This window comes from Rhinopithecus bieti, unplaced genomic scaffold (genome assembly GCF_001698545.2).
Source record: "Rhinopithecus bieti isolate Rb0 unplaced genomic scaffold, ASM169854v2 scaffold_6907, whole genome shotgun sequence".
Classification (NCBI taxonomy): domain Eukaryota; kingdom Metazoa; phylum Chordata; class Mammalia; order Primates; family Cercopithecidae; genus Rhinopithecus; species Rhinopithecus bieti.
In genome coordinates this window covers 1496834-1507705 of record NW_016805647.1, presented here as the reverse complement: position 1 = coordinate 1507705, position 10872 = coordinate 1496834, and the positions used below count along the sequence as shown (strand labels likewise).

General features: G+C 45.1%; 2 protein-coding genes across 2 annotated transcripts; both read left to right on the top strand.

The window, feature by feature from the left end:
* Positions 1-26: 26 nt before the first annotated feature.
* Positions 27-1309, top strand: LOC108530369 (uncharacterized protein C1orf50-like). Its single transcript, XM_017873200.1, has 2 exons — positions 27-169; positions 288-1309. Exons 1-2 carry the CDS (start codon positions 91-93, stop codon positions 431-433), a joined length of 225 nt encoding a protein of 74 aa, XP_017728689.1. The 5' UTR covers positions 27-90; the 3' UTR covers positions 434-1309.
* A 393-nt stretch (positions 1310-1702) lies between these two features.
* LOC108530368 (ATP-dependent RNA helicase SUPV3L1, mitochondrial-like) lies at positions 1703-7230 on the top strand. The gene is made up of 3 exons (XM_017873199.1): positions 1703-1962; positions 5906-6054; positions 6711-7230. The coding sequence occupies exons 1-3, from the start codon at positions 1837-1839 to the stop codon at positions 7144-7146; spliced, it is 711 nt and encodes a 236-aa protein (XP_017728688.1). The 5' UTR covers positions 1703-1836; the 3' UTR covers positions 7147-7230.
* The last annotated feature ends 3642 nt before the right edge of the window (positions 7231-10872 follow it).

Sequence of the window (10872 nt, the reverse complement as noted above, 5' to 3'; positions counted from 1 at the left end):
CAAGCAATACGGAAGCTCCGCCCACGCACCTTTATGCGCAGGCTCTCCCGACTCGCACCGCCCGGGGAGTGAGTAGGATAAGTCCCTGTCATGGAGGACGCCGCAGCGCTCGGGAGGACCGAGGGGGTCCTTGAAAGGCAAGGACCGCAGCCAGCTGCAGGCCAGGGAGGTATGCGGGGCGGGAGTCAGCAAGGGGAAGTCAGCCCCCGCGAGGCAGCCGGTCTCGGGGCTCCGCGGGAGGCCGAGGGCGGGAGCTCACGGCCTGTGTTCCTGGCTGTGTGTCGCAGGAGCCCTGGTGGAGCTCACCCCGACCCCCGGCGGCCTGGCCCTGGTGAGCCCCTACCACACCCACCGGGCCGGGGACCCCTTAGACCTCGTGGCGCTCGCAGAGCAGGTGCAGAAGGTGAGGAGGCGCGACCGGGGCAGCGAATAACCGTCTTCGTTCACGTTGTGCTCAGCGTCTTTCGGCTCAGACCTCACTACCACCTAGGGTGGGGGTGGCAATTGCTCTTGTCTCCATTTTACAGACGAGTAAAGCCGACTGTCATTGTGAGTCGGTGGCCTGACTCGAATGACCTTCTGGGACCAAAAGCTCCTCTAACTGCAACTTGAGTGCCCATAATCTCCCTTCGTGGGAAGGTTGACACAACACGTTAGCGTTCATTGTTTCATTTGCACTTTAGGACAGCCTTGTGAGGTAGGCAGTACAGAGTTATTCTTCCCATTTGACAAAGAAAAGTTCCCCAGGAAGTTTCAAGGTCTGCTTATTTTAAGCTGCTTCCCATAAGATCTTTGTTAACTGAGAGTTTAAACATCCAGCAGGGCAAGGACTCCAAGTTTAGTCCTTATTAAACATAGTATTCCCAAGCCCAGTGCTTTTATATGGATGGCCAAAATAAGTCAAGTAAGGAGGAAATGTGAAATAATGGAAAAAACACTGGAAGTTTGGACACCTGAGTATTAATCCCACTTTTGATACAAACTTGCAGTGCGACTTCAGGCAGATTACTTCTCTCTGAACCTCAACTATTTTATCTGTGAAGTGAAAGGTTTGAAGTAGGAGAGCTCCAAGATCTAAAGCTTTGTCATTATTCAATGAAAAACCAGATTCCTTCTTATCCCTTGTCAAGACTTCCAGTTGTACACCCTCTTCAGTGTGCACAGATGGAGGGTCCTGCTGTTTTAAAGATTATGATGGCCCCTTATCCCTGTATACGCTATCAGATTTGGCCTTGATTATGTTCCAAGGTGTTTGCTCAAAATTATTTAATGTGCTCAAATTCCCTCACGTCTTTCTTTTTCCCAATGATCCTAGAAATCCTTCGAATCCGTTTTTTTTTTAATTAAGAAAATTCAGATACGTAGGAAAGCTGTTTTATTTATTTATTTATTTATTTTATTTTATTTTATTTTTTGAGACGGAGTCTCGCTCTGTCGCCCAGGCTGGAGTGCAGTGGCCGGATCTCAGCTCACTGCAAGCTCCGCCTCCCGGGTTTATGCCATTCTCCTGCCTCAGCCTCCCTAGTAGCTGGGACTACAGGCGCCCGCCACCTCGCCCGGCTAGTTTTTTGTATTTTTTAGTAGAGACGGGGTTTCACCGTGTTAGCCCGGATGGTCTCGATCTCCTGACCTCATGATCCGCGTGTCTCGGCCTCCCAAAGTGCTGGGATTACAAGTTTGAGCCACCGCGCCCGGCCGAGATTGCCTTTTATAGGCTTGAGTGTTATTCATTGTTCATTTTAATTGACTTAGGCAGTCTAGTAATTTCATGTCTTTTTTCCCCAGGATATTTTTGTAGACTTTTCACAAGTTGATGGGCAGTATTTTGTCTGCAATATGGATGATTTTAAATTTTCTGCAGAGTTGATCCAGCATATTCCGTTAAGTCTGCGAGTGAGGTATATTTTCTGCACGGCCCCTATCAACAAGAAGCAGCCTTTTGTGTGCTCTTCACTGTTACAGGTAAGCCTTTATCTTTAAGATATTTTGAGTTCCTTCAGGTTCATACAGTTTCCCCAAACAGTACTTTGTTATTCAAAATAAAACAATTAGAAGAGTACTCTGTAATATGAGAGACTTTGTAAAAACTTAAATAGGGATTAATAGTAGCAATAGTAGCAATAGTGTTGAGTTTTCTTAAGTGTAAAGCACTGAGCCAGGGGTTACTGTCTTGTGTGAGCACCATGCCAGGGTTCTAGCCCCTTTTTACTCATTTGGGTAGGGATGTAAATCTCTGACTTCTGAGAATCACAGGATTCCTGGGGGCCAGGAAGGACAGTGGACACTGAACTTCCTGCCCCGACTTGCTGTTCTCTCACCTCTCTGGGACTTTGCCCGCCCTATTTCCTCTGCTTTGCATGCTTTCCCCACCCCACTAAACCCAAAGGCCTCCCCTTCTCTGAATCTTGTCCTGACTCACTGAGGTTCATTGCCATTTCCTCTGTAGGCCTGAGCATTCTGCATATGAGCTATATTCTAATCAATTCTACCTCTAAACTTATTTTTTAAATAACGTAAATAGTCCAGTGCTGTGGCTTATGCCTGTAATCCCAGCACTTTGGGAGGGCAAGGCAGGAAGGATTGCTTAAGCCTAAGAGTTCGAGAACATCTCCAGTAACATAGCAAGACTCCATCCTTTAAAAAAAAAAATTACATAAATAATACATACATTCTCTTTATACAAAATGAAAACATTACAGATAGCTTAAATGTGTCTCCCTCCCAATCTTAGTCCTCTGAAATAACTACTTGTGTAAGTTTGTGTGTGTCTTTGCAGACTGTTTTTCATTGTGTTTGCCTACATGCATGTTCATATGGAAACACTAGATTTGTGAGGGTGCATTTCCCCGTAAAAAATTATCTTTTGTTTTTTGAGACAGAGTCTCACTCTGTCGCTCAGGCTGGAGTACAGTGGTGCCATCTCAGCTCACTGCAACCTCTGCCTCCTGGATTCAAGTGATTCTTGTGCCTCAGCCTCCTGAGTACCTGGGCTTACAGGCACATGCCATGCCTGGCCAATTTTTGTATATTTTGTAGAGGCGGGGTTTTGCCATGTTCCCCAGGCTGGTCACAAACTCCTGAGCTCAAGCAGTCCACCCGCCTCAGCCTCCCAAAGTGCTAGGATTACAGGCATGAGCCATTGTGCCCAGCCCCATCAACGTTATCTTAATGAATTACTCACAATTTGCCTTTTCTTTTTCTCTTAACAATATGTGTTAGAGACCTTCCATGTCCAGATGTTTACCTAGAAAATATGTTTCTTAGAGCTGGCATTTGTGAAAAACTTAGCTAGCATAAGGTTGAAGTTTATGGAACAGTCTTAAACTACTGTAAACTGACCTGAGTGGAACTCAGTCCCATGGCCTTGGCCCCATTCACACCATCCTTTAAAGAGCTATTCTAGTGAATAGAAGCTCTTTACTAAAGTGTAGGGAGTCTCTGGAACGTGCAGGTCAACAGTTGCTTGTTTTCTTAAGGTCTCGCTATGTTGCCCAAGCTGCGGTGCAGTGGCACAGTCATGGCTCACTGTAACCCCAAACTCCTGGGCTCAGGCGATCCTTCCACCTCAGCCTCCAGAGTAGCTAGGACTACAGGTGTGCGCCATGATGCGCTGTGTGTTTTCTTTTTGAGATGAAGTCTCGTTCTGTTGCCCCAGCTGGAGTGCAGTGGCATGAACTTGGCTCACTGCAACCTCCGCCTCCCAGGTTCAAGTGATTCTCCTGTCTCAGCCTCCCAAGTAGTTGGGATTACAGGCGCCCGCCACCATGCCTGGCTTATTTTTTGTATTTTTAGTAGAGATGGGGTTTCACCATGTTGGCCAGGCTGGTCTCGAACTCCTGACCTCAAGTGATCCACCCACCTTGGCCTCCCAAAGTGCTAGGATTATAGGCGTGAGCCTCCTTGCCTGGCCGCTCCATGTGTTTTGTTTGAAAATTAGAATATGAAATCTAGAGGCTTTTCCTTTTTTCTTGATCTTTGTCATTACTGAACTATGAAAGAGCTCAATCACATTGATGATTTACCATGCCCCTTAGGACTGTGATTTGGAAGCTGTGCTCCATGGAGCTCCTTTAGGGCCAGCTGCTGGATGGATGGATGGATGGATGGATGGATGGATGGATGGATGGGCGGGCATCTCTCCCTGCCTTCTCTGCATAGCTCCTTACTTAGCTCTTTTATGTATTGGTCTTCCATTAGTTGTCTGTGGCCAAAAAGAAATAGAGCTACTGCCTTTATAAGATAACTTGAGAACTCATGCTTGGCCTGTCCTGCCTGGCAGGTAGTGTGGTCACATTTCTGTCTTTTATGGCTATCCTACTTGGCATTTATTAAACTTAGCAGAGTGGACCAGACTGAATTTAACAAAATTGTGGCATTATTTAACCACAGTTGATCTAAAACTACTCTTCCTCGCTGAAGTATTGACCTTGTTTAGGTTAAGCATTTAGAGATAATTTCCCCTAATTAGGAAATGAATCGTTTGAAATCAGCTTGAATCTTGAAGCTGAAGATTTTATGTAAACTCTTGCTTGAGGGGTCTTACTGTGTGGTTATATGTCTATCTTCTGTAGTACAGGTGATGTATAATATTGCCTAATGTCTGGAATGCAACATGGTTTGCAAAGCACATTCCCCAGCAGTGTCTTGTGGTTCAAGACAGGGCTGTGGTGTCTCATGTTACCAATGAGGAAGCTAAAGCACAGAGTGGTGACTTGGCCAAAGCTACACAGCTCGCAGGAGGCAGAGCCAAGACTGACTTCCGACCAGCCTTGCACCAGGCCACCTCAGAGGGATTCTATATAATAAGGGAGAACATTAACAAGATAAACTTAAGCTCGTATTTGAGGTTATAGGACTATTACATAATAAGATAGAGGCTGGGCGCAGTGGCTCAAGCCTGTAATCCCAGCACTTTGGGAGGCCGAGACGGGCGGATCACGAGGTCAGGAGATCGAGACCATCCTGGCTAACACGGTGAAACCCCGTCTCTACTAAAAAATATAAAAAACTAGCTGGGCGAGGTGGCGCGCGCCTGTAGTCCCAGCTACTCAGGAGGCTGAGGCAGGAGAATGGCGTAAACCCGGGAGGCGGAGCTTGCAGTGAGCTGAGATCCGGCCACTGCACTCCAGCCCGGGCGACAGAGCGAGACTCCATCTCAAAAAAAAAAAAAAAAAAAAAGTCATAATGAGATAGAAGTAGGAGTCTTCAGGTACTGTCTGTCCATAGCTTAGAACATCACATATTCCTAAATAAGAGTTAACAGACTTAGGCCCTGGAAAGTTAGTCCTTCTACAGCTTCTTTTTTTTTTTTTAAACTGCTCCTTGTGGAGCAGGGATACTCTATAGGTTGTGTGCCCAGAGTAGCCCTTGAACTTCTGCTGCACATATTATTACCCTGGTTTTAGAAAAAGAAGGAAATCATCTTTTTTTTTTTTTTTTTTCTTTCTCCAGATGGTCTCACTCTGCTGGAGTGCAGTGGCACGATCATGGCTCACTGCAGCCTTGACCTCCCTGGGCTCAGTAATCCTCCACCTCAGCTTCCTGAGGAGTAGATGGAATCACAGGCACACGCCTCCATGCCCAGCTAATTCTTTGTGTTTTTTATAGAGATGGGGTTTCTCCATGTTGCCCCAGCTGGTCTCGAACTCCTGGGCTCAGGTGATCTACCTGCTTCAGCCTCCCAGAGTGCTGGGATTATAGACTTGAGCCACTGTACCTGGCCTTATAAAGTATTAAATGTTCTTCAAAAAGGAGAAAAGTACAAAGGAGAAAAGAAACCACCTGTCTATTGAAATACAACCACAATTAATGTTTTTGTTTTGCTTCCTTATTTTTTCTCTTTCTAATTGTAGACTTAAGGGAATTCTGACACTTCTATGAAACTCTTTTCCTCTTTCTTTCTCAGTTTGCCAGGCAGTATAGCAGGAATGAGCCCCTGACCTTTGCATGGTTACGCCGATACATCAAATGGCCTTTACTTCCACCTAAGAATATTAAAGACCTCATGGATCTTGAAGCTGTCCACGATGTCTTGGATCTTTACCTGTGGCTAAGGTACCAACATTTTTCCTTTATGTGCTCTCATTTTTCTAGTAGGACAAATTAAAGGTTTTATGAATTTGTTTTTCTATTTCAAATTATGGACATATTTGCAAGATGCTCTATATTATGTCTGTTGTCCATAAAGGCAGTTCAACTGATGGAATGGTTTATACCCGTTCCAAAAATGACTTGAGTTATTGCAATTCTAGTTAAGATGGCTGGGTGAGAAGGAAGGTCCACTGGACTCTTGCTGGTCAAAGGATGGTCCTTGGACCAAAAGCACTGGTATCACCTGGGAGCTTGTTAGAACTAAAGAGTGTCAGGCCCATCCCTGACTTGATCAGATTCTGCATTTTAACAAGATCCGTGGGTGATTCACTTGTCCATTATCATTTGAGAAGTCCTGTTCTAGGCCAGTGATTCTTAAAGGAGGGGCATGTCCCTCTCTAGGGACAGAGTCTATCAAGGTATAGTGCTGACCCTCCCTCAGGATGACATATTCCTCGGATGTGTGGGGACAGAAATAAAGGTTGAGCAAAGGCACTGAAGAGAGTTTGCAAAAAGAACATTTAGAATTAATCAATGTCAAGATGTAGGTGTGCCATTGAGAGTAGTCCAGTGACTGCGATAAGAGCTGTTGCCATAATGCTAATGTGTCTTTTTCCCAGCTACCGATTTATGGATATGTTTCCAGATGGCAGCCTTATTCGAGATCTCCAGAAGGAACTAGATGGTATTATCCAAGCTGGTGTGCACAATATCACTAAATTGATTAAAGTGTCTGAGACGCATAAGCTGTTGAATTTGGAGGGCTTTCCATCAGTGAGCCAGTCACGATTGTCAGGAACCTTAAAGAGCCAAGCTAGAAGGACACGCGGCACCAAAGCTCTAGGGAGTAAAGCGACTGAGCCACCCAGCCCTAATGCAGGAGAGCTGTCCCTTGCTTCCAGATTGGTGCAGCAAGGACTCCTCACTCCAGACATGCTGAAACAGCTAGAAAAAGAGTGGATGACACAACAGACTGAACGCAGCAAAGAAAGAACAGAGTCTGGGACTCATCCAAGAGGGACAAGAAGAAAGAAGAAGGAACCTGATTCGGACTAGTTTTCTGTTCCTGTTTTTTTTGTTTGTTTGTTTTTTTCTTTTTTTAAATTTAATTTTGCAAATAAAAATCTATTTTGAATCCTTTTTCCTCATATGCATTTACTCCCTGCTCTAGTATTGTGGCTATCTGGTACTGGGAGTTTTTTGGTGTGAGGGGGGGTGTATGTGTGTGTGTGTGGTTTTTTTTTTGCACAGAAAAATCACTCTTGGCTAAACTATTTTGGTTTTTTTTTTTTCCAGCATTTAGAAAATACTAGGATATCATAGAGGTTTAATTTAAATCTTTATATAATGGCCATTTGTAGAATAGTACTGAGACAGTGCACCATAAGGGACTCTGCATGGGAATAAAATCGTTTTGGTGAATCGTTTGACCAGCTTCCTATGCCATGCTGAGGATGTTGTGGATGGAATTCTTTGACAAACATTGTTGTCTATTGTACCCATATACCAGAGGCTATTTAGGTGCTGGAAATATGCAGTAAGCAAGACTGGCAATGTTCTACCCTCATGGATCTCATATTTTGGTAGGAGAGACAGGAACAGGTTAACAAATCATGTCAGGCCAGTGAGGACAGAGATTGTAGTCTATTTCACTGCTACATCCACAGTGTCTGGAATACAGCAGAAGCAAAATCAGTCTTTGTGAGATGAATGGGTGTAATTTTAGAGAAGACTGCTAGAAAGAAGTAGAATAAGTAAAGAGTGATGCTGGGTGGCAGGGATGGGCTGTTTTAGGTAGGGTGGTCTTCCCTTGTCCAAAGGCCAGTCTGATGCATAGTGGCCTATGCTTGTCCAACGAAGTTTTCAACCCTGTTCAGAAACCTAGCTAAAAGGGGTTTAAAGGTGGAAGCTTTGGAATTAGACAGATGTGGTTCCTTTTCTTATCACTCACAGCTTAGTAGCCTTGCCATCTCTGGGCTTGATCTCACATTTGAAGAAAATGGTCAGTACGCTCACTTAGAGTTGTTTTGGAGGTTAAATGTGATCATGTGCCATTTAGCACAGGGCCTGGCACACAGGAAGCATTTTATTACATAAAGGTTTGGGTCCAGTCTGGGCTGTGAATTGAGCTCTCAGATTATTCTGACAACTGAACTAATTTCTTGAGCAACTATTGAATTGAGGCTGACATTACAGTAGGGATTAAATATGATTTGATTCAAATTGGGTGAGGGAACGCAGCCAGATTTGCAACCTCTCTGCTTTTTTCTTTTTCTTTTTTTTTTTGAGGCGGAGTCTTGCTCTGTCGCCCAGGCTGGAGTGCAGTGGCCGGATCTCAGCTCACTGCAAGCTCCGCCTCCCGGGTTCCCGCCATTCTCCTGCCTCAGCCTCCCGAATAGCTGGGACTACAGGCGCCCGCCACCTTGCCCGGCTAGTTTTTTGTATTTTAGTAGAGACGGGGTTTCACTGTGTTCGCCAGGATGGTCTCGATCTCCTGACCTTGTGATCCGCCTGTCTCGGCCTCCCAAAGTGCTGGGATTACAGGCTTGAGCCACCGCGCCCGGCCTCCTCTCTGCTTTTTTCTTTGGTAGTTTAGCGGTGACATTTAACTGAGATGACAATCTTCATTCTGACCTTTGCCTTCATGGAAATAAAGGCTAAGTGGGTGGCACTCACTCTATATCCGCCTTGCTTATGTATAAACTAGTGAAATGCCTGGAAGGGCTTATCTCTTGATATTCTGCAACGAGGCAACTGCAGCCTCTAAAATTTGCTTACCCCTGTGACTTACACCATAGCAGACATAATCCTTGTCTAGATGGTTACAAGAAATATCTATGAACTGAACCAAATAGTGGATTTGGTCCCATTGTATTTAAGTAATGGGGTACATCACTTACAGTGCTGTTAACTCTCCTGTTTTCTCTAGTTTGGGGGCCAGAGTTGGTAAGTCAGAGAAAAGACTTAGACAAGACACTTAAAAACTAAAGCAAGTGAAAAGTCCTGAATATGTTCAATAAGGAAGCGGCTGGGCGCAGTGGCTCATGCCTGTAATCCAGCACTTTGGGAGACCAAGGCAGGAAGATCGCTTGAGGCCAGGAGTTTGAGACCAGTTTGGGCAACACAGTGAGACCCCATCTCTACAAAAATTTTTAAAAATTAGCCAGGTGTGGTGGCGTTCACCAGTAGTACAGCTACTTGGGAGGCTGGGGTGGAAGCTGCAGTGAGCAGTGATCATGCCACTGCATTCCAGCCTGGACAACAGAGCGAGACTCTGTCTCTAAATAAGTAAGTAAATAAGTTAAAGCCTCAAATAAGAGAGGTGGAGGTGGGAGGTGCTATAAGGGAAGGGTTGCTTGAACATTTAGCTAACGAGCATTTATAAATAGTGATAGTTCGCCCTTTCAGGCCTCCTTCCCTTGGAGGGAAAGGAGGGCACTGTGGTTAGAAGAGACTAAAGAAAAGATGGCAGCATGGGAAGCAAAACAGGAAAAGCAGAACTGGAGCGGCCCTGGAGAGTTCTCTTCAGTGTACCTAAAACTGTCGCCAAGAAAGCAGCCTCGTCTTCCTTCTCTGCAACAAGCTTGACATGTCACTTATCTTTCTTTGTGGGCTTCAGGGCCAGCTAAATTCCGGCGTTCATTTCCATTTCACGATGGTCATGTTGCTTTTTCTGAAAGCCCTTTCCTATCCTTGCAATCTTCTCACGTGATTTTGAAGTACTTGCCTGAGAGCCCTCCTTGGATTATTATGGATTCCACTGAACTTAAACATGGGATGTGGACTAAGGCTTAGAGACTATCACTATACAGACCTGGTAATCTAATAAAATGTGGTTAGAAAATGACTGAGAATAATATCCAGTGACTTGTAATGTTTTGTATGTTATATATGTGGAAGAGTATAAATCTGCAAAATGAAACTCTTGAAAAGTGACTGTAAATCACAAATATATAAAACTATTATCACAAATCAGAGTCTCTTATGACTCAAAACTGAGTCTGTAATTATGATGCAGCCATTCTGTGTGTGTCTAACTCAAACCTATTAGGATGTAATGAAAAGTAGAGGTTTGCTAAGGGACAGGCAAATGGATAAGGGAATCATGCTGAGATTTCCCTCCCCTGTTTCAAAACTTTAAAATACATAAACCTGGCTGGGTGCAGTGGCTCACGCCTGTAATCCCAACACTTTGGGAGGCCAAGGCAGACAGATCGTTTGAGCTCAGAAGTTCAAGACCAGCCTGGGCAACATGGCAAAACACTGTCTCTACAAAAAAAGCAAAAATTAGCCAGTCATGTTGGTGTGTGCCTGTAGTCCCAGCTACCCGAGAAGCTAAGGTGGGAGGATCACTTGAGCCCAGGAGGCAGAGGTTGCAGTGAGCTGAGAAGGTACCACTATACTCCAACCCGGGCAACAGTACCAGACCCTGTCTCAAAAAAAAAAAATAGGCCGGGCGCGGTGGCTCAAGCCTGTAATCCCAGCACTTTGGGAGGCCAAGACGGGCGGATCATGAGGTCAGGAGATCGAGACCATCCTGGCTAACACAGTGAAACTCCGTCTCTACTAAAAAATACAAAAAACTAGCCGGGCGAGGTGGCGGGCACCTGTAGTCCCAGCTATTCAGGAAGCTGAGGCAGGAGAATGGCGTAAACTCGGGAGGCAGGGTTTGCAGTGAGCTGAGATCCGGCCACTGCACTCCAGCCTGGGCGACAGAGAGACTCCGTCTCAAAAAAAAAAAAAAAAAAGATAAACCTCCACCTATAGTATCTCTAGATAAAG